A 23,407-nucleotide genomic window follows, 5' to 3' on the forward strand; every position below is an offset into this window, starting at 1 on the left:
TTTAATTGTTTTTACCAAGTTTTTTCTGGCAGCTCTATCAATGTGCCATTATACTTGCGGATAACGAGGCAGCAATTGCACACGGCATATTAAAGAGAGTTTTTTTCTTCCCCTTTGTGGATCCGTTTGGGGCGAGCGTGGTTCTCGGTGCCAGCCTTGCAGTGGGTCTCCCCTCCTGGGTGCTGGTTTGGGTACCGGAGCACAGAGGCAAAGCACTGGCATGAATTCAGGCAGGCAACAGGGTGTTGCTCGAGCCCAGCAAATGCTGCTGACCTCCCAGGAAAATCCCCAGCTCCCCTCCCAGCAGTGCCGAGCATTGCTCTGCTGGGCTCTGCAAACCCAGCCAAACAAAATGGGCAAAAAACAGAGCTCGGAGACCTTTTTAGGCTGGTAAAATTGTAAATAGATGAAAATTCCAACTTCTCACTAAATACGTATGATCTAGGCTGTAAATATTCTTTTGCATCTCTAATTATGGTATTGGGTTTGGTGCGTCTGCAACGGTTAAATTACGCTGCCTGTTACAGCTGCCACTTTGAATTTGCTGGCTCTGAAACTCTTAAAATTGAAATCATGACTTTTAGTATTCATTTCCCTTCGTTTGAAAGGCCTGTCATCTATATTCTATGTACAACATCCAGTCCTGAGTTCAGCGATGATCCCGCTCACGTCACAGCTGTCCAGCAGTGCTCGGGACAGGGGTCCTTCCCTTTCCCCACTTTTATAGGGGGGAAAATCCCATATAATCTTCACTGAACCCCCAGGTATCACTGCTGCACAGCTGGGGCTGCTGTACGGCTGCGGTCAGTGTGGCTGTACTCGAGGGGTGACTCAGATACATCACCAGAGTGATGGTGTCTCAATAACCAGCAAGAGATCATCGCCATTCTCCTTCCTGCATGACCCTGGAGTGCCCTGCACAGCCTTGGCAAGGCGATGCCCTGTGACCAATGTTAGCTCTTTTCTAGCTTCTGGGGGAATATAAATATATATATATATATATCAAATATAATATAATATAACATAACATAGTGGATTTGGACTCGATGAACCTTATGGGTCCCTTCCAACTTGAGATATTCTATGGTTCTATTAATATAATATAATATAATATAAACAAAACACACTTGGCACTGATTGCTGGCTTTCTAGGCAGGTTGCACGGAGAAGCTGGCCATGACAGCACAACAGGTACAAGGATCGTCACCCACCCAGGAGCTGTTTCTTGGCAAAGACTTCAAATCTAGCCAAAAATTCACAATGCCTTTATCTGCCTGGCAGGAGGTCCTCCTGCTTGGTCTCCCCTGGTGAGATGCTAAACCCTGAGAAGCGCTCAGATACCAAGTTTGGGAAAATGCTGGCAAAAATAACCATCCCCAGCCCTTGAGGAGGGGATAATATGGCTGGAGGGAGCAGGGAGGGATGAGCAATTGCATCTGCACACCTAAATACTTCTTAAAATGAAGACCGAGCCTGCCTGAGCAGCAGCAAACCAGCTTTGCTATCTGAAGGGGCTTTTCTCTTTCCCCATCCCAGGTTTGCTGCCTGAGCTGGAGCAGCGTTTCTCTCCCCATTCCCATGCATGTCCCTGGAACGGGAGATGCCTTCGGATATGGGATGGGAAGAGTCACTGTGCCGGATCCTGCCTCCCCCGAGAGCAGTGGTAGCTGCTCTCGGGGGAGGCAGGATCCGGCGCAGCAGCTGCGTGAATCATTCTGGGGTAGACAACCACGATCTCGGGATCTCAGGAGCAGGTCTATGAAGACATCAAGGAAAATATCACATCCTTTTATTTCACGCCTTTATACCGAGGGGGTTGGTGTTTTCTTTGCAAGCTCAGGCAAGTGTCTACTCGACATCCCAGGGGATTACTCATCCCCTCTACTCTTGGCTTCTAATTAGCAACTAAAGGGGAATAAAATAATTAAATATGCCCAAGGTAATGATACTTGGAAACTTCAGGTCACGTTTCAGCCGGGGGAGGTGGCGAGTAGTTGGAGCAGGTGAGTTTGAAGTCTGTGGGAACCTGAAAGACGCAAAAGGGAAGGGAAGATGTGGCGGGGGGCGGGGGGCCAAAGAAAAAGAAGAAAATCCAAATTGTACACTGGGAAAGCATTAGATTTGTGAGTTAAAACGATGCCTAGAGTTAAGGTGATGCTTAAAGCCTGCCTGTGCAGGTGCCAGCAGTACTGGGCAAGGTGGGAACACCTGGGGACCCCCTTTCCCGGGAGGGTCTGCAGAGATGCTGGGCAGCCCCTGACCCACTGGTACTCTGCTCTCGCAGGTGGGGGACAAGGCAAATTTGAGCCCTTTGATTTCCCAGCCAAAGCTTGGTTGGTCCTCACCCCCTTCCTCCCCTTGGGGGCTGCAATTCTACCCTTGTTAGACCTCGAAGTAATTCCCATTAACATTTATGAGAATTCATGATCAAAAGAGGAATCAGCCCTTTCATCTTCCAGACGTGCCTGAACACACATCGCCCGGCCCCAAAACCCCATACCGTCAGGTGGGAGCTCCCGCCTTGTGCCGGGGTCCCTTGGGATGCACACCCCAAAAGTGGTGGGGAGTTTGTGGGCTCAGGCTCACCCTCCTGGACCCAACTGCACGGCATCGGTTCACCTTTTCTTCCTTTCCCTTCCTCCTAAGAATGAATAATTAGCAAATCACCACCCTCTCTGCACTGTTTTTTCAAGGGGAAGGTAATATTGATAGCTCATTTCCAGATAAGAAATACAGAATAAATTTCAAGCCTTTGCCCGGAGCCATAGGACGAGCTGGCAGCTGAGACCAGCTCAGAAACCCAGACTTGGGAGTCCCAGCCCTAGTGCAGCCGGCTGGGTTGCAAGGCGGCTCCCGAACAGCCCACATCAAAGCGTGCTGCAGAGTTGTGAAAGCGTTGCAGTATTGCATGCGGTGCAATTCCTGCTTAATGAAAATCTGCTCATCCCCTTCCCGCTGCAAGCAGGCCCTCGCCGAAGGTGTGTTCCTGTTACTACAGATGTGACTGTGGGCCAGAGAAGCCCACTAAGGAGGGCATTTCCCTGGGTAAATGGAGACGCGCCACATCTTTGAGCACCTGGAGAAGCACCAGCTGGGATATATCTTCCCAAAGCTGCAATCAAGGTGCAGACAGGGATTTGGCAGGAAAGCAGGCAGCTCCTGGGGAAGGAGTGAGGAGGAAAAGCAGACAATGGGCTTAGCTCATGTCTGCCACTGAGACCAGAACAAGTTTTTGCTCACCGTTTTCTGGGAAAAAGAAAGAAGCCTCCACAGCGTGAGGTCACCCCAACGATCCGGTTTCACTCCCAAATGGTTCCAAGGCTTTGACTATGCACATGGGGAGCGGTTGGGAACAGCTTCCCGGGGCAGGCGAGGGGTGATTCATCCTCTTCCTCCTCTGCCAAAGGGCTGGCAAGCGCTGGCAAAACAAAACGACGTCAGCACCTATTTCCCGTGTTTTAAACGCTTGTTTATCATCAGCAAATAATAACCTGAGATACCCGTCAAATAAAAGCCGAGCCTGCTTTCTAAGCAGTGAGCGCTCCCGTGGCTTCCCGCTGGCTTTCAGAGTTTCGAGTGTGCTGTGTGTTTGCTGGGTGCCAACAGGGATTCATAAGCCCCTTTATTTTCTCTCTTTCAGTCTGAAAGGCTGATCCTGGGTGGGTTACAGGTCCTTGCACCCCCAGCAGCTCAGTCCTGGCCGGCTGTGGCTCTCCTGCCCAGGGTCCAACACAAACAGGCAGCTGGAGTGGGCAGAGCTGAGCTACTCTCGCTGCTGCCGCAGCATTGGGGGCACGGCTGGGTGCCCTACACACCCGGGGTGCCACGGGGTATCAGCACCCTGCCCGGCCAGCAGCAGGCAATGGTGAGGGGCAGTGTACCCCCAGGGACTGTCCCCTGGGGTCTCTGTGCTGTGCCCACACTGGTTTCGCAGCTCCCTGGCATCCCTGCCCGTGGTCGGTACTGATTTGAGTCATGGTGCTTTGCCAGTGGAGCCCCGTGCCTGCGTGGGACGTTGTATCTGGGCGAAGGACGGGTCACCGAACCCGGCACTGCTCAGGAAGCAATGACGAGCCCGGAGCAAGTGCTTTGGGGAGACACGTGCCCTCAGGGAGGGGAGAGGGAGACCTGGAGTTGTCCGCAGTGTCCCTTGAAGGTGATGTGCTGGGGCGGCTGCAGAAAATCACGGGCAACCAGAGGCAGAAGCAGGTTCATCACGTGCCACGGCATGACTGTGGGTGACTGGAGCCGCACATCCTTCAGCGGGGAGTCAGGGCAGACCTGTGCCAGGTCAACTCCTCAGGAGCCGACTGCTGCCCCTTCCTCCTTGCCCGCCTGGCACTGGCCTTGAGTCACTGCCAGTCGCCGGCACCAGCCCCGGCACCGGCCAGTGGCTTTTGGCAATTGGCTCTAGTCACCCTGGGTGTCACAGACGCCTGTTGCAGGGATGGCTGCCTCCACCGCATCTTCCTGAAGGTTGTCAATCTCCTTCACTTCTTTCCGGGGAGCCCCCTCCCCACCATGCCCTGCAGAGCCACTACCCTGGCTCAGCCATCACCGTCCCACCAGTGAGCGTCATCTCCGGCTGTGCCTGGAGCGCCGGAGCACCCCGCTGACTCACCCATGTTAATTTGCCCAGCAATCTCGGGGTGATTGCCACGGATGTGCCTGGGGACACAGCCAGGAATCCCACGTAGGGGACACGGCCGCCAACGGGTACGGCTCTGGCATGGCAAGGGCTGGCAAATAATTGCCGTGCAGGTATCCTGCCCGTTTTGCTCAGCTCTGGGGAGCAGCATCAGGCTTATTTAAATGATGGGGAACCCCCAGGCTCTCCCAGGAAATGGAGGGCAGGGGCCAGAAGGCAAACTGGGGCTCACGGGGCCTTGTAACAGGGAGTATTTAAGCAGCAGGAAGGTCTCCCTGGGGTCCCGTCTCTATAGCTCATCACCCCAATTACAGGCTGCTCCTGGAGGTGGCCCGGCTGATGCATGTCCGATTGACAACGCATTGCTCCAGCTCTATCCCAAATTAATTACAGAACGGACCAGGAGCAATACAAGACCTCCCAGAGCCCTGACCCCCAGTCCTGCATCGCCTGGAAGATGCTTTTTTCCTTCGTGCAAAGAAAGGAAGGAAAGAAAGGAAAAAGGGTTGGAGTCTGAGCTGACAAGAGGTGCTGGAGAGCTTTTCTTTTGCCCCATCCTTTCATGGCAGAGATTGCACAGTGCAGCCGATGTTCTGTTTCCCTGGCATGGGCTTCACCTTCATCCCCCCAGGCTGGAGGAGAGGGACTACTTTGGAGGACCCCCCAGTTCCCTCATCCCTGGGCCACCACCAGCCGGGGACAGGGGCTATCTGCCAACACCATGGCTTTGCCTGGGTGGCCAAGGGTGCCAGGCATGCGGGAGGACACAGCGGATGACATGGTGGCATTGCTATTCCCCATGCATCCGTTGCAACATGGCTGGAAGCACTTCCCTGGGCATATTTCTGCACCATGGGAGTGCTTGGCCGGTTATTTCAGGAGCAGAGCACGTGCGGGACCCTGAGGAGATGTCCCTCCCTCTGCCATGACACCCACAGCCCAGGAGGCCATAGCCAGCGCCGGTGGGTGGCCACTTGCACGTGTGTTCCCCGGCACGTTTGTGTTTCCCTGCTCCCACGGGAGCGACTGACGCCCTTGGCACGCGCCTGGTCCCTGGCACCATCCCCTGCCATCACGCCCCGGTGCATCATCATCAGCGTGACACTCACACGACCGCAGGGCTGGCACGCTGGGGCACCAACAGGCCGCTGCCAGGGCGGCGGGGGCAAGGAAGGGGCCCATCGGCTCTGCCTTCCTCAGGCTTTTACATACCGATTTCCCACCCTGGCCTGGCTGGGCTGGAGGAGACGCCGAGTCGGGGCGCTGGCACCGCTCCCCACCAGGTCACCCAACAAGCTCCAAACATGCCCAGACAGCTGGGTGGTAAAAATACTCCCTGGCCCGCTGTTTCGGCTGGATTAGCATTGCCTCCGACAAACCACCTTAGCCAGGCACTGCAGGCAAAAACCCAGCCGGGATAAAACCCCAAAGCCAAGGAGTTTCAGAGCACAGGGCAGCCGGGATGGGGTACCACTGACACAGGGGAGCACACAAAAAACCCAGGGGTGAGGAGGAAGGATGCTCCACAGCTGGCAATGCCTCCCGGCTGTGGGACAGTCCCTCCCTGCAACCAAACCCTCAGAAAGCATCATTTTTTTCACGCCTTCCACCCCAAACCCTCACTGCTCTTTTGAGTGGGTGGGTAAAACCCGCCAGAGGAGTTGACTAGGGTGATGGCAGCTCGCCCGCCACCCTCCTCCCCTGCACACCCGGCTAATGGTGCGCAGAAATTAATTCAGACGAGTGGGACGGAGCATCACAGCCGGGAAGGAGACGAGGCCCCTGAGGTGCCATGCGCGGCGCCGAGGGGACGTGGGCGCCACTGTCCCGGGGCGCTGGGAGGGCACGGCAGGCTCTGGCCAGGCCAGTCCAGCTTGTTGCTGCTCCCGCTCAGGGGAAGGGTGTCGGGAGCCATCGGACAGGGTCTGGGACAGGGACCGCATCCCTGTCACCCCGCTGTGCCAGCTCCCCATCACCCCACCGTGCCGGCTCTGGGAGGAGGGGGCTGAGAGTTGCCGGCAGTGGTGGCAACCCCAGGATCAAGGCACCCCCCCAAGCTATCTGGGGGCTTGACAGATTGATATTGGCAAAGGGCTGGGCTGTAGGGGCCTCCCTGGGTGCACCCCCTCAGCCCCCAGCTCCTGGGAGCAGAGCAGCGCTCCCAAGGCAGGTGCCATCCGTGTGATGAGAGCTGGCCGTTCTCTGCGCCCCCGCCAACATCTCAGCAAAGAGCAGCGGTCACCCAGACAGCCCTCCCCGCTGCCACCGGCACCCCAGGGAGGGGGGACATGGGAGCCCCAGGTCCTCCCTGGCCACCCAGGGAGTGAATCAGCAGCGCCCGGGGCAGGTGCCGAGCTGAGCCGTGCGCAGGCTGCGAGGGGCGGAGGTTTTGCACTCGCTCTCACCCGGCCAAGGATAAATAGGAGGCGGCTGCGAGTCCTGCCAAAGCCGCTCTTCCCATAGCCCAACGCGTCTGACAGTCGGCAGCCAGCCCAGGCAGACATGGACTCCCAGGACTGCCCTTGCGCCACGGGTAAGCCAGCGCTTCCCTCCGCCTCGGCCCTGGGGGGCTTCGGGAGCCAGAGCATCCCGGTGGGACCACAGACGCTCCCGCCTGTCGGCCTCCTCCGCCATCCCCGATGCCGTCATCCTGGCTGGGCCGGCTGCTGAAATCCTCTCCCAGCGTGGCGGTGTCACACCTGGAGCATCTCACCGGGAAGCGGCCGAGAATGCCGTGACCTTCCCGCTGAGCATGGCCGAAGCATCAGCCCCGGCCAGCCGGTGCTGCCGGAGAGTGGATGCTCGGGGAGGATGGCAATGCTCTCCCTGTAGCCCTCACCCCAGAGTGTCCCTGCTGAGCCCCAGGGATGGGGGGATCCCCTCTCACCACCTCCTCTCAAGCCTTTTTCTCCTTTTCTCTGTGTTTTAGGTGGCACCTGCACCTGCGGGGACAACTGCAAATGCAAAAACTGCAAATGTACATCGTGCAAAAAAGGTAAGGGGGGTCTCCGAGCCCCATGGGCTGGGCAGGAACGCTCGTGGGGGTTTTCACTACACATGCCTGGGCACCTGGAATCAAATCAGGCTCAGCATGGCCAGAGTTGAGTTTATTCCTCCCATATTTTTTTGCCCCCAAAGGAGCATGGGGTGAATCATCCGGCCCCCCCCCAGCCACCAGGCAATACAAGCCACCTGGTATAGCCCAGAACTCAGTGTACCCCTCACTGGCACCTCAGGATCAGCACAAAGGGATACCCCGGGAGGAAACCAGCACCGGGATTTCTTCTGGCTGCTCCTGATGCCGTCACCCCCAGGCAGAGCCATGTGTGGGAGGGTTTGCACAAAGAGGGGCTGGGGGGCCCCCGGTGAGCCCCTGGGAGTCCCGCACCCTCCTGCTGCCTCCCCAGTGCTGGCCCTGGATGCAAAAACACCCCAGGAGATGCCACCAGGAATGGGGATGCTGCTAAAAGGCAAGGACACAGGGGTCAGTGGGAGGTCTCCAGCCATCCCCCATGGGATCCCCCCCAAACCCCACCCTGAGACCCCCCCACAAACGACCCTGACTTATTTTTCTCTCTGCCACAGGCTGCTGCTCCTGCTGCCCGGCGGGATGTGCTAAGTGTGCACAGGGCTGCGTCTGCAAGGGGCCTCCCTCCGCCAAGTGCAGCTGCTGCAAATAGGGACCCCCAGCTGCACATCTGGGGGGCCGAAGAGGAATAACCTTATTGTGTATGTTGTTTTTTTTTTTTATATATGTGTTCAGATATCTTTAGTGTTTGTCACGCACGACCTAAATAAAGTGATGTGTATATAAAGGTCTATAAGGAACCTGGCGCTTCTGTTGGACGGGGCGGTTTCCCTGGGGAGTGGGAGGGCAGTGCATTTGGGGGGTCATGGCAAAGAGCCCGCGTCTTATTTTTGCTCCTTTTTTCCAATCTTGGCTCTGCCCTCCCTACCAGCAGCTCCGACTCTCTGTTTTTACACTTTCCCTGCACAAGAAGGTATTTTATAGTTTTTTTTTTCCCCACCCTGTTGTTACCCAAGGGTAAATCCCATGCTCTCTCCTCCACCAGAAATCCTCGGGGCTAATGAGCAACTCGTTATTACAAGCCTTCACTGACAGCGTAATAACCGCTGCAGCCCTGCCCATTTCCAGGGGTAACGTTTCCACGGCAGGTTGGGTGGCAGGGGAACGGGTTTAGTTTTCCTCCCGGCAGTTTAGTTGAACTGGCTGGAAGAACCACCCTGCTTATTCTCCCCACCACCTCAGCCAGCCTGGCAGGGTGCTTCTGTGGGGAGCCCCAGGTGACCTGGATGCTCACAACAGGGTCTGATGCCCACAATGGGGTGCAATGCCTGCAATGGGGTGCAGTGCACATAATGCAATGCCTGCAATGGGATGCGATGCCCATGCCAGGGTGCAATGCCTGTGAAAGGGTGCGATGCCCATGCTAGGGTGCAATGCCCACAATGGGATGCGATGCCCATGCTGGGGGGTGATGCTCACGCTCCCAAAGCGCAGCCATGCTGCTGCCAGGACACTGTACCCCAGGTGCCACGTGGCACCGTGCTGCTTCCCAGGACACACGAGGGGTCCTGCCTGTCCCTGTGATCCCCAAATACAGCCTTTCATGGCCTCTTTTTAGCTGCAAAACCATTCCTGACCCATCCAGCCACTGCTGCCAGGACTCAGCCAGGGTTTTGGCACGGCCAAGGGCACCCCTGCCCACCATCTGCTCGTGGTGCCAATCCCCAGGGGATACCCCTTTGCTCCGGGAGGGCTCTTCCCCCAGGGTGTCCCCTGAGATGTCACCATCACCCCACACTTCCGACAGGTGTGAAGCACGTCCCAACGCCAGCAGAATGTAGGGCAGGGCAGGCATGCTGCTGGCAGGGTGCAGCACCAGCTCTGGAGCTTCAAACTAAACTCCATTCTGCAAATAGCAGGGTTATCTTTATTCCTTCCTACCCAGAGAGATTTAAGCACCAATCATGCAAAAACATTGTTGGTGAGCCCACAATAAGCAGGAAGGAGAGGTTGCTAATGGGATTTATCCCCAAACATGTGGTTTAACCAGCAGGGCTCACAGCATCCTCCCAGCCTCACTGTCCTTGGTGGGTTTGCATCGGTCCTGCCCCACGGCTCTGCCCTGTGCCCGTCCCCATGCCCCACGGCAGCATGATGGAGAGCAGCTATCAGATGCTGTCCCCTGTCTGCGTGGGAAGTGGGGGGCGGACGGGGGTCCCAGCAGCCCAGCTGCAAGTCCTGAGACCTGTGCTGGGCAACTGCGGTTCCTCTGCTCGCTTTATGGCTGCTCTAAAATCAGAGTTAGACCTGGCACTCCTCTTGCAAGGGCATAGCCTCAGGATTAACTACTCCCTGCCAGCCCTGGGAAATCGGAGCACCAGCAGTGACGTGGGGAAACCCCCCGAGGTCCCCTCTCCCCGCTGATGTCTGGCACGGGCCCTGCACCCCGGCATTTCGGCAAGCCCATATAGCTCGGGGGAGTCATGGCTCATCCCTCCCTGTCCTGCTGCGGCGTGACTTCATTATTCAGTGGAAATGCCCCGATTGGGAAACAGGGCATTTTCTGGGCTCTTTTCCCGTCCCAGCTCCACGCACGGTCCTGTCGAGATGCTGCGCTGCCCCTTCCTGCTCGCAGTGACTGGGGGAGGGCGGAACGACGTGTCCCGGGATCTGGCACAGCCCCTCCATGGGTGACATGCAGGATTCCCAGAAATCTGGGAATTCTTCCGCCTCCCCTGCAGCCCTGCCCCTCCACATTCACCCCCTGCTTTCGCTACAGCCCCGTGTTGGGGTCCATGTCCCCATTTTGGGTGGCAGGGAGCTCTCCTTCCTACGAAGAGGGGTGCAGTAGAGCCCGTCCCTGCCAGAGGCGGGGCTGGGGGGGGGCAGCACCGGCCTGCAGCACCGTGCTGGGGGCGGGGGGCGGTGTCCGGGAGGCGATTTCACAACCCATGTTTATGAGCAGTAAGACCACACGTGCACCGTGATTTCACTTCTCCTCCTGTCCCGCTCAGCCAGCAGCGAGCGCAATGCCTGCTGGCTCTGCCTCGTATTTACACTGCCTTGCTGCTCCCTGCAAAACACTGCCAGGAAAAAAAAAAAAAACACCTCTGTGTTTTTGCAAACAAGCACAAGCCGTTCCCTGGCACAACCTCCCAGGGCAACTGACCCCCTCACGGTCCCAGGGCCCGCTGGCCTGGGCTCCATGGGGACGGATCCCGCCCTCAGCACCAGCTCTGAGCCCAGGCTTGCCCCGTTTGCAACACCAGCACCACTGAGAGCAGCAGGCACAGGCGTGAGGACGGCCTGTCCCTGTCCCAGCAGTGGTTTTCTGTGCCGTGTGCCGAGCTGGCTGTGGGCACAGTGGAAGCCGGTTTGGCACGTAAACACTGTGACAAAGGGGAAACACACGGGTGCCACCGGTGCCACGAAGCCATGATTCCCAGCAGATCCCAGCCAGCCGTGCCACGCTCCCACCCTGCATCCCAGTGCTGCACCCCAGTGCTCAGCCCTCCTGGGGGGCCAGCCTAGCACCCCAGCCCCACGGGGGCTGCCCCAAGGCCACCCCACTCTCCAGCAGGATGCTGAGACTGTCCCATCCCTGGGGACAGCCACATACACCCCATGGCCTTCCCAAGCATGGGGGGCACAGCTGCACCCAGGCGCTGGGCACACGGGGCCGGGAAGGGCCAGGCAGTGTTGCGGGGCTGTCCCAAATGTGCAAGAGTTGGTGGCAGTGCCGTGCCAGCGCTGTCACACCCTCCCCCCGGCATCTTCTAGCATCTCGGCCCCCCAGGATGCAGCACCCTGCCGGGGGGGGGGGGGCAGAAATGGGTGCGGGTGGGATCCCCTGGCCTCCCCACAGCGGGCTGGGAGCCGGGGGGGAGGACGGGGACAACAGTGTCGTGACCCGGGCTGAGCACGGCCCGGCCCCGGGTGAGCACGGCACCACGGCACCGCCCCGGGGTGAGCACGGCCCCGCGCTGAGCACGGCCCCGGGAGAGCGCGGTCCCGCCCCGCCGTGCGCAGCGCCGAGCACCGCCCCGCGCCTCCACCTCATAAATACCAGGCGGTCGAAGCGTGTCCGTACTGCTGCGAGCCCAGCCTAACCGAGCCGAGCCGAAGCGACCTGAACCGAACCAAACCAAAGCAAACCATGGACCCCCAGGACTGCACGTGTGCCGCCGGTAAGTGCCCCGTCCCGGCTGTGCCCGGCCGGTCCCGTCCTGTCCCTCGGCTGACGGCCGCTCTCCCGCCCCAGGTGACTCCTGCTCCTGCGCCGGGTCCTGCAAGTGCAAGAACTGCCGCTGCCGGAGCTGCCGCAAGAGTGAGTGGGGAGCTCAGCCCGGGGGTGGGGGGCCCAGTCTCTCCGGAGGGGGGCTGCGTTTGCCCTGTTGGACCCCCATGAGGACTGCCTGACCCTTTTCCCCATAGAGAATCCCCCCCTTGCCCTGTAGGATCCCCTATGGAGGCCCCACCGTTCCCCAACGGGGTGCCCGTGCCCTGCAGGACCCTCATGGGGATCCTGCCTCCTGGAGACTTCCCCCCACTCCCCTTTTGGGGGGTGTCCCGGCCCTGTAGAACCCACAACCACTGCCCCATTGGGATCACAGCCCTGCCCCTGGGGGGGGGGTGTCCCACTCTCCATAGGGTGCCCCTGCCCCATGGGACCCCCATCTCTTCCCACCCACCCCCTAATTCTCATGTGTCGTCCCCCCCAGGCTGCTGCTCCTGCTGCCCTGCAAGCTGCAGCAACTGTGCCAAGGGCTGCGTGTGCAAGGAGCCGGCTAGCAGCAAGTGCAGCTGCTGCCACTGAGCCGCTCACCTCTGCCTGTAAATAGCCAGTATGCTTCAGGGATGGGGGGGTGGGGGACACAAAAAAGGCTATTTTTTCATGTTTTGTATCTTCTGTACCGGTGGTGAAACTGGATGGAAATAAAGGAGTTTGACTGGAGGTATGAGTGTTGCTGTTGGGCAGGGCTGGAGGCTGAGCACTGTTGCTTTTTGTGACTCCTGTGGGGGAATTGTTGCCTTGGGGTGGTGGGGGCCTGTTTGGGAACACCCCCATGGCCTTCCCTGAGTGGGCTCTGCACTTCTTTGGGGGAGAAAAGCAGGTTCCCTGGGCGGGGGACAGCCCTCATCCTCCATGTGGGGTGGTTCTGCGCACCTTTAAGGTACTGGTCCCCTAGTGAGGACAGGGGTGATGTGGTGGGGGGTGTGGGGTAGGGGGCTCTCCAGCCCCCTCCTGCCGTTCTCTGGCTTTGTGGCAGGTGTCTGTGCACCATCCTGGGCTCCCACACCCTGGGGCTTCCTCTGGGTGAAAAAGCTTGTGGGAACAAGTGTGGTGGGTGGGTGGGGGTGGCATAGGTTGGCAGCTTGCCTGCCCTCAGCTGCCGCTGAAAGGCACCTGGCTGAACCCCAGTGGGGACATGGCTGTCTCATGGGCAGGGACAAGCCCCCCCTGCCCCCCAAGAGCTCATGCTTTGCAAATCCCACTCCACTTGCAGAGCAGATCCATCCCCAAAGGGATGCTTTCCCTGCAGCCTCCCCATGCCAAAGACCTCCAGCTATGGTGCCTGGTTCCTCCTGCCACAGGCATGACCTCTGAGAACTTTTTTTCCAGCCCATTTTTGGGGAGCACCTTGCTTGGAGCTGCGATGACCTCCAGGCCCAGGAGGGCAGATGACCATAGCCGTGAATAAGCCCTGTGTGGGTTAAATGCAGCACATGGCTGCAGAGCGGTGGGTGCTGGGAGCGTGAGGAGGTGACGGGAAGGTGCGTGGGCTGTGTTTTGCTTCTGAAAGTCTCTGCCAAGTGAAAGAGTCACTTTTTATGCACAGGAGCCCCTGCCTGCCTGTACACGTCCCCAGGGTGTGCCCTGCCACGGAGGCAGGTTCCCAGTCCTGGTGCCAGGGCTGTCACCCCTTCCCAGTCTCTCCGGGCAGGGGGAGAGCTCAGCCTGGCAGGGATGTCCCCTCCAACCCTTGGTGGCCAGGCACAGGATAAATTTAAAAAGCAACACGCTGGGGCAACCCTGAAATGGAGGCCCTTGGATAGCCATGCAGTCCCTTCCTGCCAGGCTGGGTGGCACAAGGTGGGGTGTCTGCAAGGGGGGAGCATGGCAATACCAGCGCTTGGGGATGCTCCAGGCACCCATGGGAGCTGCTTGCCCCTTCCCCAAAGGTTTGCCCAGCTTCAGCAGGTGGTTTTGCAGTGGGTGCCCAGCCTGCTCAGCACTCAGCCTCGCTGCTGAGAAAAGCAGCACCCAGCTCGGCACCCATTTGCCTTTTAAATGCGTTGCCTTATTGCATTAGTGTGTCTTTTGCTTAAGTAGCCTCCCAGCACTGCCTGTTGCAACAGAGGCTCAGTGCTGGAGACAGGGTTTAAGGGCCTGCCTTGCCCTAAATGCATTTAAAAAACAATAAATCTCATGGGAAGATGCTTTGCTGGAAAACAAGACTGCCAGAGGGCCAACGCGGCCCTGACGCTGGAGCTGGGTGCAGCAGGGTTGCGACCCCGGACCGTACAGAGGAGGGGCTGCGGGCTGAGCCCCCCCACCTGGGGCCAGGCGCCCACATCCCGCACCAGAAACAAAGCTGGGGCGCGGATGGGGTTTCCCCTCTCAGGAAGCGCCCCGGGCATCAACTGCTCCCTGTTCCCAGCGGCGTGCCAGGGTGGTACGTGGGCATGCACCTCCGCACCGTGCCGCTGCCAGCCTCCCCTGCCTGCTCGTGGTTCTGCCTGCACCCGTCTGGCAGCAGTAGTTGCCCGAGAGCTGTGGACCCCGAGCCTCAATGCCCTTTCCAGCCTCGCCAGGTGTGATTTGGGGTGAGGAAAGCCACAAGACCAGTGGGATGGGTGCAGGCACCCATGGGAGGTGCTGGCCTGGGATGTGCCCAGCGCCTGGCTCTGTCTGTAGCTGCTCTCAGTGAGGTGGCCGGGGGCTTTCTGGTCCCCTCGGGAGCATTTTCTGTGGACAAAACCTACTTTTTACTGAAGCGGGAGCTGCTCTCAGCCCGCACGCAGCTGTGTGTAGCTGGAGGGTGATGGGAATAAAGGCTTGATGCAAGAAGAGGCCGGTGTGCTTTATGCAGCCCCTCGAAGAAAAGCACAGCTCAGCTTGCAGAGGTGGTTTGAGGTGGCTGCGCGTCTCCCCTGCGCACCCGGGGGAGCTGGGGCAGGGGTGTCCTGGGCGCACACCCAACCGGGCAGCCCGGCAGCGGGGCGCAGCACCCCGGGGGGCTGCGCTCAGCGCCGCTTCTGGCTCTGCGTGAGCCCCCCGAGGCTGGTGCGTCTGTCTCCACGGCCCCGAGCAGAGGGGACGCGCACCCTGCGCGCCCTGTGCAGAGGAGCTACGCGCTGGGTGCAGAGGGGACGAGCACCCTCTGCACGTGACAGGCGCCCTGTGCAGACGGGACGAGCGCCGTGCGCAGAGAGGACGTGCACCCTGTGCAGAGAGTAAATACACCCGGTGCAGGGGGGGACGTGCACCGTGTGCAGAGGGGACGAGCACCCTGTGCGCTGGGGAAGTACACCCTGTCCTCTGGGGACGGGCACCCCGGGCACCCAGTGCGGGGCGGACAGGCGCACAGTGCGGAGGGGAAATACGCCATGTGCGGAGGGGACAGGCACCCTGTGCCGAGGGATGTGCGCCCAGTGCAGCGCGGACATGCACCCTGTGCAGGGCAAACAGGCACCCAGTGCGGAGGGGCCGGGCACCCTGGGCACCCAGTGCAGCGCGGACATGCACCCAGTGCAGGGCAGACAGGCACCCAGTGCGGAGGGGAAATGCATCCAGCGCAGAGCGGGCATGCACACTGTGCAGAGAGGACGGGCACCCCGCGCACCCCGCGCACCCCGTGCAGCGGGCACGCTGCCCGCCGGCCGCAGCAGCAGTCCCCCCGGGGCGGGCAGCCGCCGGCCGGCCGCAGCCGAGCACTTCCATAAGGATTTGCTGCCACCTGCCTGCCCGGTCCCAGCGCCGCCCCGCAGCACCGGCGCCCGGCCAGCCCCGCTCTCCCGGCCTGTGCCTGGCTCCCCGCCCCGTGTCACCGGCCCTGCGGGGCGGCTGCTCCCCCCGGGCCTCTCCGGGGGGCACCAGCGCTTGTCCCCGGGCATCACAGGGCCCTCCTCCTCCCGCTGGAAAGCTGCCCCGGGAGCCTGGGCAGGCTCAGGGAGAGCTGAGGTGGCATGGGCACCCATCCCGCGAAGACACCCATCGCATCAAGACATCCATCCCGCCAGGACATCTGTCCTAGCAGGATATCCATCCCACCAGGGCACCCATCCTGCCAGGTTATCCGTCCCACCAGGGCACCCATCCTGCCAGGATACCCATCCCACCAAGAGATCCATCCCAGCAGGACGTCCATCGTATCAGGGCATCCATCCCACCAGGATGCCCATCCTACCACAGCACCCATCGCAGAAGGACACCCATCCATCCCATCAGTGCACCCATCCACCAGGGCATCCTGCCAGGGACCAGCGCACCCTTCGAAGTGGCTGCCCCAAACACTCCAGTGCCACAAGCACTCTCCCCTTGCTAATTTTTGGGATGAAATTCCATGGAGTGTGTAACTAGGCACCCTAGGGCCAAGTCCAAACGCAGCAGACCCCAGGGCACAGTTCAGCCCGTGGCAGAGGAAAAACATGCTTTATAGGTGCCAGGTCTCAGCATGCAGTTCTAAATACATCAGAAAGAGTTAAAACTACAGATTTACAAAGAACACAGGCTGCAGGGAGCCAGGCAGGCACACAGCATTGGAAAAAATTGATTTTTTGGTAATACTAGCCAGCCACTGAACAACCGTTGAGTGTCACAGCACAGGGAGAGCAACCTAACAGGCTTGGAGGGACAAAATTTGGGGTTTGCACCTTTTTTTTTTTTTTTTCCTGGGGAAGGCACCTGAGCTGGAATGGCTGCAAGTCACCTTCACCTCCTTGGAGACCTGAAGCAGGGCCGGTGGAATTGGGGCAGCCCCCACAGGGCTGTAATTTATAGCAGAAGTGCTTCTGGGCCACCCTGCACTCTGATGGGGCCTTAAATCTCTGCCATACATTAGAGATGTTCCTGCCCTGGGGGGCTGGGGCATGGGCAGGCCTGAGCATTGAGGCAGGCAGCTCCCCAGCTAGCTACATTTTAGAGCCACGTTGGGTGGTTTTATATGCCCTCAGTGATGCTTGCAACCGGGAAAAAATGAAGTGGCAGGAGATGTTTTCTGATGGCTTGAGAAAACTTGTATTTCGTGAGGCAAAGAAAAAAAAGCCCCAGGAACCTCTGAGGAAAGCCCTGTTTTGATGCTTGTCGTCCTGCACGCAAGGAGATGCCCTTGTGAAAATCTGGATTTTGGTGTTGGGGCAGGCTGGGGTATAATTTGCCCAAGCGCATCCCGGTGAGGGCAGATTTCTGCACAGCTGCTTTGCTGGCCAGTGGGCAGGGTCATGAATCGACAGGCAGGGAAGCACCCTGATCCCCCTGCCTGCACTTAGCATTTAGGGGGTAGCGACTGCAGCCTGTGCCAGCGCTGCCCCTGGGCTCAGAGCTGTCTTAGGCATAGGAACTGCTTTTTACATGGGAAATTTCGGAAATAGAGGCTGTATTAATGAGGAAATCCCTTCAGCTTTGAAGGGCTGTAGGAAATCTTGGTGCTGCATCCGCTTCCCTTGCTGGGTATCATGAAATGGGATCCGAGGGGGTCACTGCGGCCGGATCGTGGTGCTAGGGATTTCCTCAGCAAGAATAACTCTTCACTGGGGAGAAAGGCAGTGGGATATGGAAAGAGCTGGGCAAAGGGGAGTGGGGGAGTGTTTCTTGCTGCTGTTTGTTAAAACAAGCCTTAGGAAAGACAAACCACATAATTGCAGTTATGAGGGAGGGACTTTGAAGGTTTGATGGGTGATGTTTTGGAGCAGTGACGAGGTCCATCCATCACCTCTTACATAAACAGGCTGTTCCATGTGCCCTATCGGGGTCCATGAAATTTCCCAGTTCCCAGACCTTGCCCTACAAACCCCGGGTCATCAGCAATTTCTGCTCTAAGGCTTGTGCTAATGTCTTTCCCCCACTGTTATGCGCGTGTGCCCATGAGGGGATGAAAAGGCAGCGTATCCCTATATACCTTCTGGAGACTATTCCACTGGTGATGGAGACAGTACCTGCTGGCTGTGGGTTTGTTTGCTGGTGTATTTGGCCATAGGAGGGAAAATCGAGATGAATTCATTACCCTCGTTTCACCTCCCAAGGAATCAGCTCTCAGGTGGGGTTTGTCAGCATGAGTTAGCGGTGACTGTGAAGGGAGAGGGAGGACAGAGAGGAAAAGGCCCATGCACTTTATTTCTTTCTGTATTTCTCTTTTGGGGGGTGATTTCGCCGCGGTGCAGCACGCGCAGCGCCGAGCACACGGGGCGGAGAGGCGGGAGGCAGCCTCGAACCCGCCGCCTCCGGAGGCAGGGCGCCACCGCCACCCCCACCCCCCAACACGTTGTCCGTGTCCGCCTCCGGGCGCCTCAATAAAGCTGTTGTCGCGAGAGGGCGGGAGCCGGCGCGCTGGGAAGAGCGGCGGCTGGGCCAATAGAAGCGCGCGGCGCGGGGAAGCGTGGCGGCTCGGCCAATGGGAGTGCAGGGAAGGGCGTGAGGGCCGCCAATAGGGGAGCGCGGCGCGGGGACGGCAGGCGCGGCGGCCAGAGCGGCGGGCAGGTGAGGGCGCCTCGCGGACGTGTCATGGCTTCCCCTCTCGCCGCCGCCTCCTCCTCCTCCTCCTCCTCCTCCTCCTCTCCCTTCTGCGGTGGGCGGTGCGGGCTTCTAACCTCCCCCCCGCCCGGTCCTGAGCCCTCGGCAGCCTCCCCTCGCCCGGGTCTTCCTCTGTCTGGCCGCCGGGCGGGCCCCGTGGTGGGGGGCTCCGGCGCGGCCTCCCCTGGGAAGAGCCCCCTCAGGGAGGCGGCTGCCTGAGGCAGGACTTGAGCAGCCCCGGGCAGCGGTACGGCCCCTGGCGCTTCCTGACGGGTGCCTCAGCCGCAGTGCAGGCCGCTGCGGCGGGAGGCTGGTGGGGAGCACTCGCAGGCCTCCCCGTGGGCATTTCTGTGGCTCATCGGGGTTTCTGTATATATCTGCCCGAAAAGTAACCCGCCTTAAAATAGTGGGGCTGGCCTTGCATGTGCGAGGAGTAGTCTCTTCATCCGAGCTGTTTTATGCTGGTCGGCAGCGCAAAGCCCAGCTGTAGAAGGGAGCTTTGCGTTTAACCAAGGTGCCGTGTTGGTGCTTCAGGAAGCAGAAGCTTGTTGTTTGACTGGGGAGGTGTCAGGATGGTGGGTCTGTGTATGCATGTGATTTGGAGTCTCCATTTTAATTTCGGGGGGGGAATGACATTCCTTGCCACAATGGGCTTACTGGTTGGTTCCTGACTGGGGGAAGAGCACCTGCTGCCAGGTATGAGGTGGTGGGAGCTCATGAAAGGCACAGCGTTCTCTATGCTGTTGCTGGCTCAACTTCTGTTTCATGGCAGGTTTTGGTAAGCTCATGTGACCTTGGAGTTGCCGAGCATTGCTTTTATATATTCCTGTCAGGATATAGAAGACTTTTGAATGCAGAAGGTAAACTGTATACAGTACTCAGGAGTTTTGTGTTTTTCAGATCAGTAAGTTCGATGCAGGACAGGATAGCTATCTTTAAACACTTAACGTGGATGCTTCAGACTGTCCTTGAATGAGAATGATGACTAGCCTTTTCCCCCTACCCCAGCTCACAAGTCCTCTCTACCAACAGCAGTGCTGACTTCTTGTGCAAAACAGGTGAAAATGAGTATAAGGATTTCTTACAGAGCATCTTGGATACAGAACTCTATTTCTGAACCTAAGGAATGCCATTTGTTAGTCCCTCCTAGGCAAGATTCACTCCATGTTATGGTTTTGATTTTCCTGGATTCATCATAAAGTGTACAGAGCAACTTATTCTGGCTGTTTGGTCCCAACTGCAGGCAACAGCCAGACTTCTGTGACATGATGTTGAACGGCCTTTGTGTTAAAACTTGAGCTGTGGGTGCACTGGGTATCGGTATTTAATTAGCAGCTGCTGTGGAGTGCTGGGTGCCATCTGTGTCCCAACATTATTCTAAACCAGAATATATTAACAGTGAGTGGAAGGGGTTGAATTAAGTCCAAGTGCAAACAAGGGCTACTTCCCCCCTCCTTCAATTTGGTTATTTTGTCTTATGGGACAGTAGTTAGGTCATGGAGAGCTAAGGTGAGGGTAACAAAGAGAAGCTACTTCCTGTGTGATTTACTGCTGTATGCTTACCTTGTGTCTCTAAAAGAGTTTCTGACTCCTTGGGAAAACTTCTAGGGGCTTACAAATAGGAAAAGCTTAAAACTTGCTTGGAGGATGTATGTGATTCTGTCATCTAAATCCATAAAGTTCCTGTGGTGAAAATATCACAGGAAATTCAGTGAGGGGAGAGGATCTGGGTTTTCATGTAAGGAATTTCAAATACAAAACTAAATGCTCTATTTGATGAGGGTCAGTTTGCCACCCTGTGGAAGTTAGTGCCCTGCTGAGTTGGGTGAGAGTCAGGTGCTTAAAATAAGTACTAAGTGTTTGGAAAAGAGGGAGAGTGATAAGATGGCAAAACTGCATCCGAGTCAGTTATTCAGGATAGTTGGGGGCTTGAGACCACTGTGAGGAACTTCTAAGTCAGACAGCAGATAAAAGGCAGTGTTGACAATTGCATGATAGTATATATTGGAAAAATCATTTAAAATGCCTACTGTTTGGTTCCAGGTTAAATAATCAACAGAATAGAGAAGTCGCGTGCCCTTGTTTGTCCTTTCTCACAGTACAAGAGCAAATAAATGAATGATACTGCCTTTAAAACTTTGAAAAAACATTTTTGTTCAACATATGTACTGTAAGAGCTCTTTGAGATCATAAAAGACTGGACTTTTGCATGTCTACCTACAGATGAGATGAAGAACAAAACATACAGGACTGAAACTCTTTTGGGGAGGCAGGGCAGGATTAATTGGTGGGTGGTAGAAGAAGCAGTAAGTTTGAAAGATTGTTGTGTGGCCTGTTTAGGATTTTCCTGCATCAGCCTTTTGTTGCTGGGGGAATGGGCTGTTGTACCAGATGGAGTACCAAGTATAGCTTGGAGCTTTTAGGTATTTGTTTTTAAGCTGGCCTATCCTGGTTTAATGTGTTTTTAGTGTAGCTAGGGTATGGAATTTTCCCCTTTGTTAGGTTTGATTAAACATTTATTATCGTGCTTTACATACTAGAGGGTGATCTCCTGAAAATGTGCAGCAGATATTTGGGTTGTACTTGGTCACTTCCACTTGTGGAACATGGAAAATAAGGCAGGAAGAGGCCTCAAGAGTTGACCCCAATGATGTGTGTCTGCTCTTGGTGAGGGGTCAGTAGGTCTACACCACTTCTGCTTTATGCCTGTCCTACTCTTAAAAAGCTCCAGTGACAGAGTGTCAGCATCCTTGGAAGGCAACTTATTTCAGTGTCTAACTAATATCCTATAAATGTCATTGTGCTTTCCTTTAAAAACAAACAAAAATTTGGCCACCTGCTCTTTGATTTCCATCTCTGCATTTCTTAATCAGTTCCCCTGTCTGTAACATGGGGATTGTGTTGCTGACTTCCTCTCTGAAATGTCTGGATGTCTGCTTATGCAAAGTGCTGTGCAAGAGCTACGTATTATTACTGCTGTTCATACAGAATTCCCCAGGCCTGCAGAATAGGCCTTTTACTTATTCATGTTTAGCTTAGTAGACAGAACCTGCTATACTATCTGTAGCAGCCCAGGCTTGGAGCCTGTCAAAAAAGCACTTTTGCCTCAGATCTTGGCTGCAGCAAGTAAAGAATTGCTTACTTTCTCTTACTAGTGTGCTCTTGCATCTTCCTTCCAAAAGAAGCTGATCTTGACTTGTCAGACTGGGTCTCTTGAGCACTCTGGGGTGGGAGCCTCTGCAAGAGGACAACGCTGGATTTCTTCCTCTTCATTTCCTATTTTGAAGAATCTCTTTGCAACTTGTGGAACTGTATTGGTCCATCAGCTATTCTGAATGTAGCGGGTGAGGCTTTCCTTCTCCCCTGTGATGTCTTCCTCCTTTCTTTTTTCCAAAGCATGGGAAAAATCTGAATTTTTTTTTTAGTCTGTTTCTCAAAGTTAATTAATTTGATGACACAAAGCCTGTCAGTATGTGATGTACAACAGACACTTGCGCACATGTTAAAGTATTTCAGCTTTGCATCTTTCAGAAGCTAGTACAGTAAAATGTTAATCGTGGCCATATTTGGAGTATTACAGCTACAGCATTCTTCATTAGATAGCATTGTAGTGCTCTTGAGTAGTTTTTAGGGGTTTAGGTAATAAATCATTATTTATAATCAGTCTGAATAGACTTAAGAAACCTGTCATCATCTTTTCTAGTTTCTTTTTGGCTTAAATCCAGTCAATGTGTACAATATATAGCTTTTATTTGTGGTTTTAAATGTTGGGGAAACATTAAACTGGGGTTTAATGGCATAGTAGTCTAATGCAGCAGCTTCTATTGATAAGTCATCAAAGGTGTTTTACAGAAGAGCCTTTTCAGTCCTGGCTTTTAGCCCAAGGTTGATCTGGTTTCACAGAATTTAGTTTAATTTCTGATGTATTTTCTTTCCCTTAGGTGTCAGTTGTTGCTTCTTCCCTAGCCAGACGTGAAAATGTGCCATTGCTCTGCTTGTTACTGTGGTAGCAGTTTCCATCGTGCACAGCAGCATTAAGAGTCAGACTGCAGTGTCTTGGATGCAGTAAATTCTGTCAGGGTGGAGACAAAGTTGTTCGTGCTGTTACTCAGTCTAAATATTTGAATTCTGTTGCTTAGAAAAAGCTGTTTAGTGTTGGCTCTCTAGATAAGTTTTGAGCTGTCATTTCCAGTGCTTGGTTATAATCGCAGGTAGTTTAACTTGCTCCAAAATAACTAGTTTGTTCCATGTTTGCTGAATTCAATTCAATCTCACAGAGTTGTTGCAGTTGTCCTACATCAGCAAAGTTATGGGACAGACCTTATATGGTATTGATGTGGAGCCTACAGCTAAAAAGTGCAGGTTTGGGAGCAGTTTTATAGTGCACTGATTCTCCATGCTTTTCGTTTCAGTGCTCTGAGAAGTTAGTGCCGCCTTACACTCCCAGCATTTTATCTTGTTGGTAATGAAAAGGGGAAGTGGACTGGATCGGATCAAATCAAGCTGAAGTCGGTGCTGTTCTTGCAGTCGCTGCTCCCGGAGTATCTGATCAGTTCTTAACTGTATGGGAGTGTGGCTGTTCTGGTCAGTGTCTGCCAACAGAGGCTGCTTCTGGCAGGGGTGCACCTGAGTTATCACAAGTAAACACTGGAAAGATGTTCTGTGCTGCATTGCAGGGCATGAAACCACCTATTTCCACCACCCCCCCCCCCCCCTCCCCTCTGTCTCGGTGACATGCTAATTTGTTCAAACAAATCCAGTCTCTGCTATCTCACCTGATTAACAAGTCGGTGCAAATATGATTGCTGCCTCCCCCAGTAGCTCCCAGCTTTCCAGAAGTGGGTGGGGAGTGCTTGTGAAATTCTCCGTTCCTGGATGCCGGCTGTTAGGGTTTGTCCTGGCACACAGACAGTGTGGATCAGTTTCTCTTTCTAATTGCATATGTCTGAATGAATCATCATGCAGTGCTTTTAAATCACTTGTCCAGACAGACGAAAGC

At 56.1% G+C, this 23,407-nt stretch overlaps 2 protein-coding genes and 1 long non-coding RNA gene across 7 annotated transcripts in view; 2 read left to right on the forward strand and 1 right to left on the reverse strand.

Moving 5' to 3' along the window:
* Positions 1-1,772: 1,772 nt before the first annotated feature.
* On the reverse strand, positions 1,773-3,586 carry LOC115346189. The gene is made up of 3 exons (XR_003925051.1): positions 3,501-3,586; positions 3,241-3,418; positions 1,773-2,026 (listed from the first exon to the last, which is right to left on the reverse strand). It is a non-coding gene; the product is annotated as an uncharacterized LOC115346189 (long non-coding RNA).
* A 3,397-nt stretch (positions 3,587-6,983) lies between these two features.
* LOC115346608 (metallothionein-1) lies at positions 6,984-8,467 on the forward strand. Its single transcript, XM_030026768.2, has 3 exons — positions 6,984-7,181; positions 7,578-7,643; positions 8,234-8,467. Exons 1-3 carry the CDS (start codon positions 7,151-7,153, stop codon positions 8,326-8,328), a joined length of 192 nt encoding a protein of 63 aa, XP_029882628.1. The 5' UTR covers positions 6,984-7,150; the 3' UTR covers positions 8,329-8,467.
* Positions 8,468-18,306: 9,839 nt separating this feature from the next.
* NUP93 (nucleoporin 93) overlaps positions 18,307-23,407 on the forward strand; it is a 91,538-nt gene continuing 86,437 nt past the window's right edge. For 2 of the 5 annotated variants that reach the window (XR_005933195.1, XM_030025655.1), the window contains exon 1: positions 18,307-18,375. The gene's annotated coding sequence lies outside the window, so the exon portion shown is untranslated. Of the gene's footprint in view, positions 18,376-18,444; positions 18,464-19,357; positions 19,467-21,597; positions 21,753-23,407 lie in introns of those variants that run through there. The other 3 variants (XM_030025651.1, XM_030025649.2, XM_030025650.2) reach the window with 3 other exon arrangements.

This window comes from Aquila chrysaetos, chromosome 9 (genome assembly GCF_900496995.4).
Source record: "Aquila chrysaetos chrysaetos chromosome 9, bAquChr1.4, whole genome shotgun sequence".
In the NCBI taxonomy this organism is placed as follows: domain Eukaryota; kingdom Metazoa; phylum Chordata; class Aves; order Accipitriformes; family Accipitridae; genus Aquila; species Aquila chrysaetos.